A 20138-nucleotide genomic window follows, 5' to 3' on the forward strand; every position below is an offset into this window, starting at 1 on the left:
ATTTGATGAATGAAATTTAGTAGCTAAGACGTAAGTGTTTTAATGTTTCGTTGATTGCATCCGACATCCGAACTACTGATTAGATAATCCCGGAATCTACTAATTAACCACTTAGCAATAACAATTATCTAAGGAGAAATAGCTTTTGACATTTTCCTCTCAGGACGATATCTTAAAAGCGTCATTAAAGAACAAATTACACAGATTTGGATTTAGTTTCTCTGGCACTTTCAACAACCTTCCTGTTGAGAATAGTCTGTTCAATTTCCAGAAGTGGTTCAGTTACTTTAAATGGTTGCAATAAGAGTTGTTGTATTGGAAGCATAATGCCACTTTTAATTTTATGATTTTTATCGATAGTTTTAATTACTAAATATTGTTATGCACTTTTTTTCCTGCTAATGAGTAATAACATTAAAAGTAATTTAAAATTTTATACTGGTCTAAGCTCATCAGTGTGTTTATTTTTCAAATTGCAACTTCAGTAATTTGGAAAAAAAAAAAAAACACACAAGTAATGAATTATTCATTATTCTTAAATCTCTACAATTTTTCTAATAAATGTGTATTCAATTTTAGTTAAGTGAGTCGTGAAAGTTTTAACAGAATAATCACCTCTCTCGAGTTAATGCACTTCTATGAAAAATATTTCTGGAAGCCGTTCTCGACACAATTGTGGGTGTCAAAGTACCAAAAAAACGTTCCAAAAGATAAAAAAATAAATAATGATGATTGCATTACTTAACTAAAAATAACTATTTTACTAAAGACTATATATGTAGATTGACTCACATTTTCTGTACAGTCGGTGATATCTGAGTCAGAAGTTATTGCACTGCTACCCTCGTAGATTCCATCACTAAAAGAGAAAAATAATAAATTTCAGAATCACTTTTATTTTATGATTAAACTTAAGTTTAAAAGTAGAGTTAGTTAGAAAGTAATTTAGAATCTGTTTAAGTGAACATATCATTTTTCTTCATTTTCTAGACATAATTTAGATAGTTTGCTTCTTTTAGATGATGATCATGAAAATCTGAGCATCATAATGATTCTAAGAATCTACAAGTATCACATGTTTTTTCTAAGTGGGCTAGACATCATTTATTACCCTCCTCAAGAGAAAGTTTTAATTATTCTAGAACTTTTTTCTATAATCTTCATTTCTTAATTACTCCAATTTTTTTCTTCTAAAAATAAATTGGAGTTTGCAAAAATTTACCCAAAGTTCAAGTTATAAAATATTAAAAGAAATGAAGAGCAAATTGTTTTAGTCAAAGTTATACTTTATTCTAATTTAATTTTATTAAATACAGAAATTCAATTAAGCATACTTGCCAACTTATTATCTTATTAAATTATGCATAATCTAATATACACAAATATATAAAATTTTTCTACAGGAAACAGAAATTATTTAATTTAAAATACCTCTTGGCAACTGCATTAATTCTAATTAAACTTCTGAAAGAAAATTTATTTTACTGAAAATAATATTCTGTAATATGAATTAAATGCTGTAGAATTAACTTTAAATTACAGTATGCTTACTACAGATGATTTTTCTATTAGAGTTTAATGTAATTTATATGTAAAACGCAGAGCGTTTTCTTTTATTATTCTAGAAAGAGAATTTACTTTATGATATTCAAATTGTCAGAAGAATTTTAATAGAAAAAGCTAATAGACAAACATTGAGTTAATAAGTAAAACAAAGAAAAGTATGATTATTAATTTAATCAATGTTTACACATTTCATTTTAAATAAGCCATATAATAATAATAATTGCAACATATTAAAAATTAAATCTTTAATCTTTAATAAAGTTTTGAATGGAAAATAAACTCATATTGCTTCCATGAAATGTTCATTCACATAACTTGTTGTTGTTCTAACCAAATGTCATTACAGCATTTAACACTGTAACAACATAATAGCTGAATGAAGATATTTTTCTAAGATAAATAAGATAGTTCCTGTTTGGTAGGCAATGTTAACTTTGCCTATCAAACACAACTACTCGATCACACTTAGCCGACATCATTAATCACTCTCAGATGATGACACGTCGCAGAAAACTGACAAGCGTGACTAAGTGACGTCCCACGACAAATTAAAAAGAGACAGGAAAGCGATGGGTTTTCACGCCTTTGTTCTCTGTCACAAAAGAAAAATCAAAACTCCAAAATGTTTACATAAACCCAAAACAATTCCTAGAGAAAATACCAAACTGATGTCGGAGTTCGAGGAGCGATCCCACAGTCTGCAATCTATCAAATGATGGTCGTAAATCGAACAATCATTTTGAACTCGGGAACGAGATCATGTAACCAGAGTGATTAGGCTGGCAAGTTAAGCATTTGCATGAAAACTCATTAAAATTTTGACAAATTACCTGCCAGTCCAAAGATCAGAGGTCCTCTTCTGTGCTTCGTCCGGTTCCAAAAGTTCTGCCAAATATTCAGCGTCTCTTTCTATACCTGAAACAAAAATGATCACTTTAAACTATCAAAAATCAAATTTAATATAAAACATACAAAAACTTTAATTAAAGTTTTAATTGAATAATGTGATTGTTAATAATTTAATTATCATTTTTACCTTTTTCTCTTTCAAATTTATTTCCTTCTTCCTGGAAAATAAAACAAAAATAATCTTAAAAAATTAGTTATAATTACTCAATTAAAAGTGTAATCTTTAAAAAATTCGAAACGTCATATAACTTTCCTTTGCTATTTACAAAAAATGAATTTTTATTTGTATCATTTGAAATTTTAAAAGATTTCTTGTGTAAAAGAATTATTCTTTGTGTAAATCAAATGACTTTTTTTGCAATTTTCTTTCATTAGTCAAATCATAAATGGCATCTTTATCAGTGATTAATTATAAGAAATACATCACACACCTTTACAACTGACATTTGACAAGAGAATAAATGAATACTTTGACAAAGTAACAGTTTTAAATAAAATACAATAAATAACTTTCCTAATTGACTATACATTTTAATTTCTTCTGATGTTTAATTTACAAATTATGCCAGATATATTTTTTTTTGTATCTGGAACATTAAAGTCAAAACATAAATTTTAGCTTACGAATGATTAATTAATAAATGTGTGACAAAACTTTACAAAATAATTTGATTTGTGTGAAAGTTAAAGAGCTAACATTAAGTATGTATGATATTATTTATTAAAAAAAATTAAATTATTATATAAAAGATCTCATATTTGTAATTAAAATTATAAATATAATTATAAAAAATAATATAAAAGTTAATCAATAAATTAGAATGACAGACTAAACAGAAAATTATGATAAAAAATGAGAACTAGAATCTCTTAGTACTTTTTTTATAGTTGATAATATAAAAGCACTTACTTGAATTAAGCAACTAACCTTCAAGTCATCTATATCAAAAGAATTAAGCAGATTTAAGCTCTCCAACTCTTCTTCTATCCTCTTAAGTTTACCCATTTCCTAATTACAGAATCCCATCTAAGAAAACTGCCACAAGATAATGATTTTTCCATTTAAAACACAAATCTTGCTTACCTGTTGCAGGTAGTGAGTCAATTGATCTTTTTGTTTCTGAAGACTCTGCCTCTCTTCTTTCAACTGCTTGACCAAGATATCCTGCTGCTGCATTAAATCTTTTAATCTGCCCTACAAATAAATAAAACATGTTAAAAACAGAAATTAATTATTTACTTTTTCTCGTATACTGTTAGATACCGATAATACTTTTATAAAGCCAAAGGATCAAAACATTTACAGTAGAGTAAAGATAAACAGTGAGTCGACTTTGAAGCAACATATCCGCATTAAGTCAACTTAAAAGTTCTTTTTTGAAGGAATTTTGAGAATTTTGAAAAGGAACTTCTGTCCTTTATGTGAATGGAATGTATAAAAGACTTCCTTTACTTGACACATCAAACAAATCCAATGTCTGTCTGTCAGAAGAAAAAAAAAACTCACCTTCCTTTCACATATTGAACTCTTTAGCGTGTTAATCTCAGTCTCCAAGTTTGATACATTTTTTTCATCCAAAGTATCTTTACAGTCTTCTCCATTGGCTTTCTTTTCACTATCGTTACCATTTAAAGTCTCCTAAACAATTATTGTCTCTATTTAATATTAAAATAAATTTAATTTTCTTTTATTTAGCATTTATAATCAGTAATTCGGAAAAGCTACTTAATTGGAAAACTTTATGAGGTTTGTTTTACTGTTCAAAAGAAATTACAGAATTAATTTAAAGAATATTTACAAAAGCAAAGCTTTTTTATTAAATTTAAATGGTTTAGTGATTAAAAAGAATTTTTTTAAAACTTTTTATATATAAGTATATATCAATTTTCCTTAAAACAGATACAACCAAACTTTAAAATATACTCACTTCACAAATTTGTTTCTTTTGATAGAGATTTTCCAATTCTTCAATTTCTTTTTCTTGATTTCCTTGTTCATCCAATTCTTCTCCGGCTATCAATGCATGTTCCATGTTTAACTAAGGAAAAAATTTTGTTATTTTTTTACATAGAAATTCCAATCTATTTCCATATTTGATTGCATCGTATATCAAAATATTTTCTTTTTACTTCGTGTAGTGTCTCGTTTTCTTGTACCACTAACTCTTCCATGTTTCTCTGATATTCAGAGATGGCCTTCCAGCACCGAGCCCTTATTTCTACTAATTCTTTGATTTTCTCCTGTACAGATGACATGTTCTAAGTTTGTAAAGAATAAATTAGTAAGATGTAAGGAAAAATATAAAGAAAAATTATCAAAATAAAAAAACTACACAGTCATCAAGATAACTAACTCCATTTGTTAGTTAAGTAAACAAAACACTATTTTATCAGTTCGTAGGTCGCATTTAAAACGAAAAAAACGATACTAAATTACTATAAAATAAAGAAATTTTATTTAAAATATATATATTTTTTGCTGCTTCTATACCTTTTCGCATTGAGTCACGTGATGAGTCAGAAGCTGCGAATCTTTATTAATGTGGTTGGATGCGGCAGTCGGCATCTGCGAGGAAATCGGAGAGAATTGGTATCGACTCGCAGGTGGACGTATCCTGGCACATTCGTCGATCCCGTCCATGCTGGAGTGGTTGCTATGACGAGGTAGAGAACCATTGGTTTTGATGCGTTTCTGGTGAGGAGGAGACTGGGCACAGGTCGAGGGATAACGATAGTGATTATTGTCTACGAGGGGCAAATCCTCGCTCGTTTTTACATCGTTTGCACCATCTAAAGCCTTTTGCGAATCGATGACATTTTCTGTATTTCCTGACGTTTCCTATAGGAGAAACGTACAGTTTTACTACAAACAGAACTTTTCTAATCGCTCTTGTATCTCATAAAAACCTCTACTACCAAGGAAATGCGAGAAGATAAATCAATGTACTAACGTATTTCAAACTTATAAAGTTACATCCAGCTGCGTTACTAGAAAGATGAAAGAATAGTTAATTTATGAAAATTTAAGTTTAACAAAGAAGTTAACTAATCTTTTACAAAAAACAAAATCTTTTTCTTAAGCTTAACAGGCGATCATCAATGACAAGACAAGACTTTCCAGCAGTTAATTACCTACTTTCAATTAAAAAAAAAGAAAGAAAAAATCTACGTTTAAAAAGTTGTGGAGAAACTTTTCTAATTTGATATCGATATTATGTTCTGGTAAATGATAATTGTGTGCTGGTATCGACAGTTAATTGGCAAATTGTTCTTTATAATAGCTATTAATTGCTGAGATATTTAATACTCTGTCGATAAACATGTTCCACCTCTTGGGGCAGTTAAAATCGCTTCCACCCTTCTATTCAACATTAAATTTCGTAGATTAATTTTGCCTTTCTCTAGTTTAAATTACACACACTTTCTCCAAGAAAATATCTTTTCAGAGGAGAAACTGATGCTAATTCTAAGTTAAGCTAATATTAAATTAATACCATTAAAGCAAAACAATAAAGATTAAAACGTTAGTAATTATTTATTGTGACATAGTCACAATGCCTGGCTGCAATTTTTAATTATGTTTTTTAATTTAAAATATATGCTCTCCACCTCAAATTAGTAATGTCTTGTCCCTGTACATCATACTTTTCCGCATAACAACAGAGTCATGCTGGTCATCTAGGTAACTCCATTCAGGGAAAAATTTTTGAATAGAAAATCGCGTCACTTCCAGAAGTTCGTATATAGTTAATTGGGGCCTCCTGCCCCTAAGATTTTCATATCTGGTCTCGATTTTTATCTACCTAACTCTATTCACGAGATTAAGAAAGGACAGGCAGCCACTAATGAGAATTTATAGTTCTACAATTTTTTCAAATTGCAGCCCAAAAAATTAAAATCTCTAAAGTCTAATTTTTAATAATGATTTTAATCATCATATTAATAAATAATTACTTTTAAACTATTTAATACCGCATTGAACTTTAATTGATTTTTTGTCAGAAAGTATAAGGATCTTGTCTTCAATATGAGCATGTCTGATAATTTCACTTTAAAGTTTGGAGTGATCCAATAAAACATATCCAAGTCCTACGAACTGTGGATAATTCCAGAGGAGAGAAGGGGGAAAAAAAGCAAAAACTGGATTTTTGCGGTTGTCTCTATTAACCGAAAGTTCAACTTTAGAGAAAAGAAAGTTAACAGGTAAAATAATAAATTTCCTAAATGTTTACCTGACAATAAATATTGCTATCTTTGGGTAAATGGTTAACTTCTGGTTGCGAAGGCATCCCTTGAGTTCTTGTTCCACCATAAAGGTCTTTCAGAAACTTTCTTTTTTCACGCTCGATTTCGTTTTCTCGATTTAAAGCGATACGACTGGAAGAGGAATCAAAAGTGGTAGAGCTGCTGAAATGAGATTGTTGAAGAATGATACACCCAGGACTGTGTTCCGGGGTCGAAATGCCCGTTCTGCAAGGACTAGTTGGCCATGAAACGTCCGAACATCCGCTATCGCGTGAGGATTTGTCATCCGTTGGGTTCCGGTGGGATAGATATTCAAATTTCGACACTTTATCCACAAAGTCGACGCTGTCCCAAACCTCCCGATCTCTATCCAAGCCGGAAGACATATTCTGTTGGCTCTTCTTCTTGGATCCCTCTCGAGAGGAACTCAACTCTTGTATCTCACCGATATCTGTAAAGAATTAAGTGAGATTTTAATCGATAAAAACCGCGAATCGATGGTAAGTGAAAGAAAATTTAGACAGCGCTCTTAATTTCCCGAAAACCGCAATCTAAACTTAAAAAAAAAAAAACTGTAAAGAAACCCACAAAATACTTCCATAAATATTCAACTTTGCCTAAATTTACACCCTTAATTTATTTTGGGTGTATCTAATTTAGCTCTTTGTCAACTTTCTTCGGAGACAAGGCGGCACGACACGTTATAAATATTCATGTTCCAACTGTTTAAAACTATCAAAAAAAAAAAAAAAATTACGATTGATTTTAGATAGAAAAAAGGTAGGAAAAAAGAAAAAAGAATTTTTTTCCCTCTATGAGACAGATTATAAATAATTCCGAAAGTCGAATGAAAATCTGTGCTAATTAAACCGAAGAGATGAAGAGAAATTCAAAAGAAAAAAAAAATTATTAAAATGAACATTTTTAAAATAATAATTTGTTCCTTTTTTTTTAATTAGAAATCCGTCAAAAAGTAATTTTTGAATATTAAATATTTGATAAAAATGTATTTTTGTTTCTCCTCTTCCTTTGAGGGGTAGATGATAAGATGAGATTCTCGGTGATTGATGCCCTTCATTTATCAGATACGCAACATACTTAAATCGCTTTACAAAAGAATATATGTATAGTTGTTATGCAGAAAAGTGTATCATGTTCTTCTTCATCCTTCTCCTGATTTATTTAAGACATTAATAAAAAAAAAAATTCAATTGAAGATTATGAAATATTTTAATATTAATAAAAACACGTAAATTGTGTTTATAGAGACTTTATAATGTTTAAATTTTATATGATTTTTTACTTAATTTTTTAATATAAAATTTTAAAAATTAACTGTTGTATGTATATATATATATATATATATATATATATTATCTTTGGGAATTTTTTTTCTTCGTATTTTTTGCCTTTTCTATATTTTTTCGGGGTCTTTTTTCTTATATTTTTAATTTTCTCTTTTATTATTATTTTCCTTTCTTCATATTTTCTTTTTTAATTTAAAAATAAACAAGATCAATAACCCGAACGGGATACGGTCTACGGAGTTTTACCCTCTTTTTTTTATATTAAATTGATTTTTCGACCAAAGATAATTTTATTTTTTTTTCCTATTCTTTCTTTTTACCTCTGAGTTGAACGGCGGGAACGACAGAAATATCTCCATTCGGTAAAATCTTTTTAATTTGTTTGGCTTGTTGAGGATGGTTGAAACGAAAATGATTAGATCTGCCGAAACACAGCATGCAACCTGCAACACAAAAGAAAAAAAAATCCTAAATACAAAATAATGGCAATAATACTTATTACATCCTATTGACGTCACGGAAGAGACTACTGTACACTACACTGTACGACGTCGCCATCTGGCGAGCGTTTGCCGAACTATTTTGGCTAGTTCACGACTTTCGACGTGTTTCCGATCGATGACACGTGACCGGGCCATCCGACCTTCTCCGTTAGTAAACAATTTCCCTAATAAATTAACAGAAGATGGAATCTTAAACTATTTTAGGAGCGGCGTTAAATTAATTTGCTTTAGTCATCATTCTGTGTCATTAGTTTACTTTATAGTAATTTCGATACACTCGATACTTGAGGCGGTTAGAAGAGAGTCGAAGGATTCTTGGAATTTGCCCTTTGGGATTAACCCCGAATTCAGGGTTAGGGGTTAGAGTTCGTCGAATGAATGTGGAATACGTACGGTACGTCACCAAGTCACACAGGTGTAAAAAGAGAAGAGAAAGAGAATGCCAGTGATGACGTAGTGACGTATACGTCTACTAAACCTTCCGTTGCCGAAAATGTAAGAGATAAGCTCCGTCGACAGCCAAACAAATACCAGATTCCTTCCTTCTGTGCTGAAGTTCGTTACTCGACCTCTTTGAACTTGTAACCACCGTCAATAATAATTGCATTTAACCCCGAATAAAATCTTTTTATCTATTATTTATAAGCGATTAAGGCTGCTTTATTAAACGTTTGATAAACTGTACACGTCATACGTGACAGACTTAACGCTTGAAGCTTTTTGTGCGGGGAAGTGGAGAGGGATTAACGTTCAATCCCTCCTTTAATTGAACGACAATAGAATCCTAAACGGTTTGCATCCCTAACATCTGCGCTTTTGGTGCGAGGGTAAAGATTGCACCGCGACTATTTTTATCACTTTTATTTTTTATACAACAATGTTTGCGTGTTAAACGCCTACATTTCCCTTTTGAATCCGTAAACGTAGTGGATATATCGTTACAAATGTATAACAGCTTACGGTGTAACTCCCACATACTTTGTTTCTAGTACCGTGTAAGCGTTACTCGTATAAAGAGCTAAACGTTTTCTTTGTAACGTATGCCACGTGCTCGCACCTTTGTTATTCGATTAATATTATTGTTCAAGACGAGAATACCTTGTGTCAAACGAACGGGAGAATCGGCTTTGATACCGTCGACGGTTACAGATCCGCAGAGAGGATAAAGCACCACAATCCCTTCTGTGTTTTCGATGACACAATGCTCCCTCTCGGCTCCGTTGCCTTGGATAATTATATCCTGAGGTCTTCCTGCATCCACTCGTCCTACATACGTCGTGCCTGTAACATTATAAAAACCTTTCAAACTGTTTATTTATTTAACTATAACATCTGTCCTAGCTCTAAATAATTAGATATCGAGTCGAGGAGTGATGTCTATGACGTCTAAAGGGTTACTATTTTAAAAACCAGATTGAAGTAACCCGAAATAAAGTATATTTACACTTACCTTCTGGTAACGGGTGGATAGTTATACCCGTGCTTAACCTTCCTCCACCTAAACTGACCAAATGAGGTTTATCCGTCTGCACTCGAACCGACTTCCCCGACTGTTTCACTTGTAAATCCACCTAAAAATATACCAACGGGGACAATTACAAACACCTCTAGGTAGAGTAAAACAGAGAGCCTATTGAAAAAAACCCACACCCACACGGAGGGAGGAGGATGCGTACAGATGGGGTGTTCACGTCCGATTTTAGCTCCCACTCACCTGACACGAAGTAAGGTGGAGAATCCACGGTACGTTCCTGTCTGCGGGGTACACACAACGAACATTCACCAGCATGAAGCGAGAAAAAGTGGCGATGTGTACATCAAAATGTCTACTCTGCCGTCACGTGTTCAACATACGTACATATCGTGCAGGTGTTCTATCACACCTGACTAACGTCGCATAAAACAGCCGAGTAAGCCCCAATGACATTGGAAGAATACAATAGTAGTGGGGGAGATAGTCACTTAACTGTCAAAAGTCACAGGCCTAACAGATCTTAATCTCAGTTTGTAAACTTCTGAAATACCAAGAATTGGAGCCATTTATCCGATTTCCAAACAATGATTTTAGCTTTTCCATTGACAAAACTAGGTCCGAATTTTTACAGCGTAGTTGCATATTAGTCTCGTGCCTAATTATATAGGAGCTAAAAGTAAATTTCTAAATACCCATTACACTGATCTACAAGTTGATAGTTAAGACTTTCGTGACGTTTAACAAAAACTTCTAATCGTTCATAATCTGTGTTGATAATTTACGTTACAATAGAGTAACGAACCATCACCCAGTGTCCCGGAAACTCTTAATTACTATAATACTGAATAAACAAGGGAGCGTGATAAGCTATATAATGTGACGTGTACAGGTAGAAACATCATTTACTCCGGTTACAAATCCATTGTTTAGGATAAGTCCGTTGGTATTATTCATATATTTTTAAATTACAATCTTTTGTTACAATTTATTCTACCAAATTAAATTGTTACGATTAAAACTAGATAAGAAGTTGATTAAATTTTAGGGAAAAATCTACGTTCTCAGACTATTTTATAGATAAAAATAGGAATTAGAAACGTTGGTAAGAATAAAATCCAAGGGCTGTAAACATCTGCGAGCGTAACACAAAGACGAAACGTCGAAGTTAAAAGCTCTTTTGGATAAATCTGCAGATGTTAATCAGTGCAAGTGAAGGTTTGCAGATGGACTCGATTGGCACTTCCTGTAGTTACGCTTTGACAATTCTAATTACGGATCGCGGTTTTCCTAATGTCGTCATCCTGTATACAAAAGGCCGAAAGTGTTTCCTTAAAATTACGTCTACAAATATAATTCGTTGCGTTATTTGTCTTTCTTAGGTTTGTTTACCTCGCGATAATTTTATTAGCTCAATAAACACGTAATTAAATACACAGTTTAATAAATTAAAAGATATCTTCGGGGGGGTTTTTCTTTGTTATTCTGTGTTTCCTCCATTCAAAATTGTAAATGTGTACGTATTTTCGCATTGGTTTCGAATTGTAAAAGCGTATTATTTATAAAAGGAAACATTCTATTTAGATTTAATTCGAAAGCTATCTCGTAACAGATTACTCAACCTTCAGCTATTAACGAATCAAAAGTACACACGCAAGTAATTTACTGAATGTATTAATCTAATAAATGCAAATTTTGCAATTTATGCGCGAATTTAGGACGGAGAAATAATGGCGCCCGTCGAATGTAATAGCTAGCAAAGTTTAAAATCTCGTTTAAGGTATGTTTCTCTTCGTTTTTAAATAAATTTAGCCATCGTTTAACGAACTGAAACAGATGAATGGAGTGAATTCGAAGCGGGGGTGAAGAAGGATAAGTAACCTACAGTACACGAGTGGATAAATACTTACTTCGTAGACAACGAACCGCGCCTAACTATTGAACCTGAAACCACTGTAGACGTTCGAAAGCATGGGAATAAACGGAAGACTGGACTCTACTAGTTCGTGGAAGGGACCTTTCCCTTGCCTAGGATGTCGCACTTTATCATTAGTGATAAGTGAATTGTCTTTGGATTGTTTCGAGTGGGAACCGAGCGCTCGCTCTAAGTAGTTTATCTGAACCCTAGAAGTTCTTCTCTATGATAAGTGGAGCAATTATTATCGAAATTATATTCGATAGTTGATTCGCTACGTCCGCGGATTGTTTGTTGTTGGGAAACTCACTCGAGCGTACGTCATTAAGGTCAGACTCATACCGCCGGGTCGCATCTCTGGCATTGTTATATCAGAATGTAAATAAACAATCGCCGAATTTGGATCCTCCTTAAAGTGGGTCGACCCAATTTTAAGGACGAGAATCTTCTTAAATTCTCCTACAACGAGCGGAAAAAGAATTCTCTTTGAAGAATTAAGATGTGGATCTCATCTCCCATTACTTTTATATCTAGAAGACGTGATGCAATGCCTATGTAACGCGTAATATCTCAGCGTGGTACTACAGAAATAAACGTGGTTATGTTATCTAAAAATAACCGGAATACAACCGTAAAGTAACTCGATACAATATCCGAAAATCCTCGAGAACAGCTTAAGAAATGTCTTCCATTCAGATAATACGACTATAAAAATTTGGTTTGTTTCCTTTTATCAGTCAGCTCCTCCCCTTCCTTATCGTTATCTCCCGCTTTTTTAAAACCTTCAATTATCATTATTATTGTTACGAACATTTAAAACGCGTTACTTATCTCGAAAACGTCGAGTCGAACGTCCTACACGGCATTACATTTAACGTGTGTTTTACGCAACCGAAACGTACCGTACCAGTTTCGTCACGTACACGTAACAATCCAGTTTCGATTGTTTGTGACGACTTATTAGGAACTCGTCTTCCATTTTAAGGAGCAATTTTCGAAAAAACAAGAAGATAAAAATGCAATCCGAGCGCAGTGTAAGTGCACAATGAAGATTATGTAACGCGTACACGAGAATTCGCCCAGCTGTTAAACCAATGATGATCGAGTTACGAATGCAATTAGAATCGTGAAGAAAGGAAAAAACGATGTTAAATTATCTATCTACAGAATATAATACGCTACGTAACTATTTCGCGGCTCCATCAATCTGGATTAACCGGATAGAGAAGAATTCGATAAGCAACAAAAGAGTTTCCGCCTCCCTCTCCAAGCTACATAATAGGGATGACGAGTGAAGGAACACGTGTTCAGACCACAGAAAAATTCGTTACCGATCCCTTTCCAGACACAGAAACTGGCAACGAAACTTCTTTCACCTGGCACACGTGAAGCGGGGTGAAAGGCCCGTCTGGCACGCAGAGTTAGTTAATAAGTGACGAAAACACATTTCCTTTCTGGATTTACTTTATCCCCAAACTTTGCTAATGGGAATTAAGTAATAAAAAAAAATTGACCCGCCTCACACGAAGCAAAGGGAGGAAGGGGGAAAAAGATTAATACAAGAATGCCAACTTTCAAGATTCCTTTTTCGGTTTTATACGATAAATTAGAACATTTGCGTAATAAATCTATAAACCGAGTAACTTACTTCGATTAACCTACAAAAAAAACTATTAAAAAGTATGTAAATTATGACATTGACGAAAAACTTAAAACACGCAAACGACACCTATACCATAAATAATTCATTAGACACGTAAACAGTTGAAATAAAGGAGTCGATTGTCTACGTCATTTGTATTATAAAAATCCAAATCATAGTGACGTAACAAAAAAAATATAGCCTATATATATATAATCTTCGAAAATATATTTTTTTACGGTTAATTTTATGACGAAATAAAAATCGTGTAAGAATATTTTTAAACAATAAAGTCCAAATTTCCTGCATTTTTGCAACAGGATAAAGACACAACCTTTGTTTCGGTTCCTTGACACGTTCGAGTTTAATTTTCTTAAATTTTTATTATTGTTTTAAACCAATTTCTGTAGTTTAAAATATTTAAAAGATTTCGAATTGTCACGTTTAAATAAAATTGAAATGTATCCGAATAAACACGGGGAGGCCCTATTAACCTAGAACACTTTCTACGAGCGCGAACATTTAAGGAATACCGATAGGAAATTTCCATTTTCGAACTATAATTCTTCTGCAGAGGGGGAAAAAAACAAAAAGCCCCGAAGCAACAATCGTTAAAGTAACGATTCTTGTATTTCTAATGGATTCGCGATTATCTCGGCCCAATTTTCGGTTGTTCGACCGACAGACGGGGAAAAATCCCTGCGCTTCAAACGACGAAGGACACGAAGGGAATTTTTATGTACCGATTCTTGGCATTGCTGGACAACTTCAGAAACGAAATTCCATCATTTTATCTGTTTACAATGTAAATAACCCTTAGTTGAACGGTTAAACGAGACCCCCACCTCCCGCTCGGACGACTCTGTAACTCGTAAAACTTCTTATAAACAGCTGACAAGTAATAATACTCCTCTATAAAATGGGTGATGTCATTCTCGTTCGAGTCGTAAAAATTAAATTAATGCTTTCCAGAACTGAAACATATAAATATATATAACCAGAAAAAATTTTCCTTATCGATTTATTTTAAAAAAATAAATAAATAAATTCCGATCGTAGTTGGGTTCCGATAACAAATCAAGAAGAAATCAAAACAACCACAATAAAAATATTATTTTAAAAAAAATACTACTACTTTTCTCGAGGAAATTACTAGGTATTATTATAATTATTAGAGGAAACTACTAAAAATATTATAATGTTAGAGGTTACTACTAGTCGAAGGAAGGACTACTATGGAGGGAAATAAATCTATTTAGTAGTATTTTTAGTAGTTTCCTTTAGTTGTGTTTTCCTAAATGGGTGAAATGTCTTTCATTTGGAAGAAAATTGCCTCTTACTTGGAATTTTAGTTTTGTTTGTTCCTTTAGAGCGGAAACGTCAGCTCTGGTTCCCTAAAAACAACATGGAAACAACATGAGGGTCGAGGACGAGCCTCTTCTTCCTTTACGGCACCTTCCGACCCAACCAGTTCCCGCGAAGGTTATCCACTAAAACGCGCTATATACCGCCAAAAACGCATCGCTTAATTTCCATTATGGAACTTTTTAAGGTGAACTTTGGTGTTGCTGCTGCTACTATTACTTCAGTAATAAACCGTGCGTTTTCATTGCAACGGTGTATGTGTCTGTGTGTGCGCGCACACACGTGTACTAGAAACAAAGTTTGTTACTTGTTATCGCGGAAACGAGATGAGATATTTATCAAATTCCATTGTGTGATGCTAGCGAAGATAAAGTGACAAAATGGTCATTAACGGGTATTGCATAGTTCGTACCTGCACCATTAAAAAAAAAAAAGAAGAAGAAGAAGAAGAAAGGAGCCGGTTACGCGCGCGCGCGCAATTCGTACACGCATCTATTGTTCGAAAGTGTTGCGCGACGCGTAGCGCACGCCGATTGCGACAGCGTTACGCGGCGTGCAAATTGCTAGCGAGCGATTAAGTTGGGCGAAAATGAACTATAGTATAAATTACCTCGGAGGGTGGAGGATCTCGACCTCCTTCTTGGTCTGGGCTCTGCTCCCGCGGCGACCGAAATTCGTCGAGTAAGGTCATGATGATGGCTCATAGTCGGCCAGGCCGCTGAAAAACACAAACAGTGCTGTTACTCCGGGAGTGAAGTCCGTTCTGGTTTCGCGTAGTCGTAGATCAGCCGAGTGTCGCCACTCGACTCCGATAGGTACGAGTGTCGTTTAAAGGCGCGCCGACAATACCTCCGGCGCGTGGACGATCGTTTCCGTTTCCGGAGCGTTCTTACTTTTGTAGGGTGCACTTTCTGGTTTCTGCCATTCTTTATCACCCCCTTCTTTCCCTATTGTAAAGCGCGGCGCGGAAAGTTTTCGCGCCGGAAGTAGAAAGTCGGCATTCGGCGTAGAGGATGTATGTTGCGCCCCCTACGGCCAGTATCGAGAAGGAAAGGAACGTGCCTTTTTTCACCCCTTTTTTTTTGTCGGACGGAAATCAGCCAACCGGATTACTTACCCCGATGGCTTATGGTTCCGTTTCTAGACGCGAGCACGTCTGTGTGTGTTGTAGTTAGGCTGGCAAACTGATAGTGTGTTTGGGCCGATCACGCTCTCTCTTAACCCACATCTGGCGCGAGTCACGCGTCGTCGATCGACCGTGGCGCCCCCTTTTCATTCCCGACTCTTCGCGCCTTTTCGCTTACCCCCGTTCAATTTCGAAACTGTCTTCGGGTCGAGTGAGGTGTTCTCTTTCCCGCCTTCGTTTATTCTTTTCTTTCTTTCGGTTCGATTCTCTACGTTTAGAAGGCACCATTTACTTCTTCCAAGGTTTATAGGATAATTTCTTACGAGAAAACGTGTTAAACTACAGCGAGAAACAATAATAGTTACACGTCATTGTTAATTCCCTGTCTAAATCAGTACCCCTCCGCCATGTTTGATGCCATCGATGCATACGCTCAAACCGGAAACTTTCTCTAACAATGGCTCGTGTACCTAATCTGCCCAATCGAATAAAGGGCGGGAGAGCTTTTGATCTTGACTTTTTGATTGTAACGGTTTATTTTATTTTTCCTTTTTGTCCTATTTTAATCGAGTATTTTATTACAGCACGGGCCTAGCTCTTTGAGTTTCGAAACAGGAAGTCATCTGCATCTCTTCACAACCGTTAAAGATACGTTTAAGTATTGCAACGTATCCTAGAACTCACTTCGCGAGTCAAGATTGCTCTTAAATTTACTTTAATCGCGAAATATTATCACTTTGAGTGTTATTTTATAACGACCGCTTCCGTTTAGTTCCGTTCGCATAAGCTTCACTATGAGGCAGAGCGTACGGTGCAGATCAGACATACTTTTAATTAACTACACTTTTATAAAAATCAATTTAGGACCGCGCATTGTTTTAAAAACCGCAAATTCCTCAATTAGTTTAAGATATCGGCCGAGGCAACAACATTCCGCATTAACTTTTTGTTTAGAAACAAATTATCCTTACTTTTTAGGATTGGCTCCACTCCCTTACAGACGTAATCAAAATTAAAACTGGGACACGTCTTCAAAGGATTTCCGATGTTACGCTTGTCATCTTAACTCGTAACATTCGATTTATGTTTTTTTACGTAACCCACTTTTCGTTTATTTTCGTTCATTTCGTCACCTTTCCCTCCTCGCTGGACAAATTACATCGAAATTGCAAAAAAAAATCGAGAGGAGGGGTGGAGCAACCAACCGAAAATTAACGCGTGACGGAAGTCACGGTCGGGGGTGGCCGGCCAGATAGACGCTCGACCTCCATTAATTCCGTTTATAGAAAGGTCGTCGGCCAGTCTGTCGGATGAAAACAAGAAAGGATAGCCGAATCATTTTTATATCCTTTAATTCGAGGAAACAAAACGTTGAAAATGTTACGTGCCAACGTACTCTATGGCTACAAAATATGCGAAAAAATAAATATAATTAATACAGAAATATGAACTGTAAAAAATATATGAAGGTCATTCAACTATCTACAGGTTCTTCTTCTTCCTCATCTTTTATTTGGAGGCATGTGGTCTATAGGAGTGCACGAGATCGAATTATTTAAATTTTCGGAAAACGTCACTTAAAATTTCGGTTTTGTTTACGAAAATTGTAAGAAAAATAAGAAAACGTTTCTCTCCTAAACGGAGTTAGATGAAAGAAACCGGTAAGAATAATTAAAATGAATAATTTCGAACGTGATACACGGACTAAACTTTCATCCGTTTACTTGTACTTAACCATTTAAACGTGGTCTCGATTAACATTCACGGTCGTCGTGACCGAATTTTCGAGGTTTCGTGACGTACGAAAACGTGTCACCATATTAAAGTGGAATACGTAATATGTTATTTACATCATCGATCTTTCAAATTTTATTTTATTTTTTGTTTTAAAATCTCTACAAGCTTCATGGTTCTGGAATCTCGGCGCCTTTCCGGACTTAATGGAGTGGAATGAAACGGGTCCAAAGTTTCGACAGTTCAACGTTTACCTTTAACTGCCTCAATTCTTATCTTTGAATAAAGTAAATAAATGTGATTATTATGGAACCAAACATTCTCGGCAAGTATCATTTCCGGAGGATAAGGAAAATTTCCTCCCCCCTCCGCAATTAAAATGGATGGAAGAAATCGATTTCAGTAAATTCGAAAAGTGAATTAAGAAGTGAAATTGGGTACGTGGCTCCTCGTCAATCACACGTGTCCGTAAGATATATTAAAAAAATCTTAGCCTATAAAATGATTTTGTGATCGAGATGGAGAATTTTTTAATTCAAAATATCTCATAAATTGATTATATAATGTAAATAATTTTTCTTTGCTACGTAATGCCAATTTGCAATGCAAAAACGGTTGCAAATTGACAGCACGAATTCAAAAATCGACAAGTAAAACGTAACATATCTAACAGATTAAATCCATAGTTTGAAAGGTGTAAAGGCATCCAAATTAATTTTCTTTCAAACTTTACACGAAAAATATTATAATTTCGTGTCTGATTAGTAAATTTAATGAATAAATAAACAATATATTAACTCAAAAAACGAATATTTGAATTAAAATTTTATATAATAAATTTACATTTCCAGAAAAATCATTCCAAGTTTTTCACAATGGTAAGCCAAGAAAATGTTATTACAGAATGAAGAATTTAATCTTTCAAATCTAGCTTTGTGTAAAATAAAAATAAATTAATATAAATTCGAAGAAATTTTTTATGGCAATAGCAAATATCAAAACAACAAGGTATTGTGGTGAACTTTAAATCACGGAACCAGTAAAACGAGATTCATCTTAAACTTATTATTGTCTTATTTCAATAAAGCAGTTAAGCAAGAATATTTAGCATCTTAAGAGATAAGAAAGATGGGAATTTTAACGCTTCAATTGATTTTAATTTATTCAAAATTGTTTTATTATCTTTCTTTAAAATATACATTACTTTAGGCTACATTCTTTTATATATTTTTTAATTCGTATTTTGAATTTCACTAAAAATTAATGTAGAATTAATTGTAAATAAGTGATATTATTAAGCAAAAAAAAAAATTGTCTTTATCATTTGAATTATAATTGCGTTATAACTGTTAGACTGAAAAATCATTACAAATGTATAAATTTTAAAATCTAAAATCAGAGTCGCTCGGGTCGAAAAACCTCAAGAATATTTCGGGGGTGGTCCGTTCAGGATATGTTGGACCCCATCCCTCGCTTCATTATAGCCTAGTTGAATCCAGAATGGACTTGCTAAAAATCCCCTCTTTGTGTCCACGGGGCAGAAAGAATTTTAAAAAATAATAATAATCAAGGGCGCAACCATGCACAGAACTAATATCTTAACAAGAAACAAGTCTCGAATTCAGATTTATTGTATGGGGATGATAAATTGATATGTTATTTTTCTTATCTACTAATATAATTGAAAAAAATAAAACTATTAGATGATGATATAATGAATAGCGAACATAAATTATCAAAGAAGCTTGTCTCTGTTAATTTGCTTGAAGTTTGTTTATCGTAAAGCTTTCGTGATAATTAAGCGTAAAATAGCCTAATTACAGTATTTCATTATTTGGAAAGTTGTAACTTTGGTATAAAATGGCAACCAAACAAACGAGCAATTATTTTTATTGCGATATGGTCACAATGCCGGCCTGCAATTATTAATCATAATTTTAATTTACTTAATTTAAAATATACGTTTTTCATTCAAATTAGTAGTGTCTTGTTCCTGTACATCATACTTTTCCTGTTAGCATTAGAACCGTGCCGGTCATTCTGGGAAAAAGTTTTGAATTAAAATAACGTAACTTCCGTTATGCACCAGACGTTCACATGTAATTAATCTTGGCTTTCTGCCCCCAATCTTTCCATATCTGGTCTCGTCTTTCATCTGTCTAACTTCGTTCTCAAGATTAAGGAAAGACAGACAGTGGAATTTTATTGCAATTCAGGCTGTCATTGTCATGTTAGAAAGCATCTTTACTAAAAAAAAAAAAAAAGGAAAGAAAGAGGTAAACTATGGCAAAGTGAATTTACTGTTTGTTAGCTTAATTCATCAGAAATAGATCTAATAGGAACATTAATTCTAAT

At 33.7% G+C, this 20138-nt stretch overlaps 1 protein-coding gene across 8 annotated transcripts in view; it reads right to left on the reverse strand.

Annotated features, from left to right (window-relative positions):
* LOC136984765 (pleckstrin homology-like domain family B member 1) overlaps positions 1-16174 on the reverse strand; it is a 32050-nt gene extending 15876 nt beyond the window's left edge. Inside the window, exons 1-15 of one of the 8 annotated variants that reach the window (XM_067281881.1) lie at positions 16041-16174; positions 15534-15641; positions 9981-10101; positions 9629-9811; positions 8348-8470; positions 6708-7171; positions 4967-5314; positions 4606-4734; positions 4404-4514; positions 3983-4114; positions 3560-3670; positions 3386-3484; positions 2603-2633; positions 2397-2481; positions 793-859 (exon numbers count right to left, since the gene is read on the reverse strand). In XM_067281881.1, the coding sequence (XP_067137982.1) occupies positions 793-859; positions 2397-2481; positions 2603-2633; positions 3386-3484; positions 3560-3670; positions 3983-4114; positions 4404-4514; positions 4606-4734; positions 4967-5314; positions 6708-7171; positions 8348-8470; positions 9629-9811; positions 9981-10101; positions 15534-15614 (2085 nt within the window). In that variant the 5' untranslated portion in view covers positions 15615-15641; positions 16041-16174. The other 7 variants (XM_067281883.1, XM_067281882.1, XM_067281886.1 and 4 more) reach the window with 7 other exon arrangements.
* Positions 16175-20138: the final 3964 nt, after the last annotated feature.

This window comes from Centruroides vittatus, unplaced genomic scaffold, assembly GCF_030686945.1.
Source record: "Centruroides vittatus isolate TY-2023 unplaced genomic scaffold, ASM3068694v2 contig_927, whole genome shotgun sequence".
Lineage (NCBI taxonomy): Eukaryota > Metazoa > Arthropoda > Arachnida > Scorpiones > Buthidae > Centruroides > Centruroides vittatus.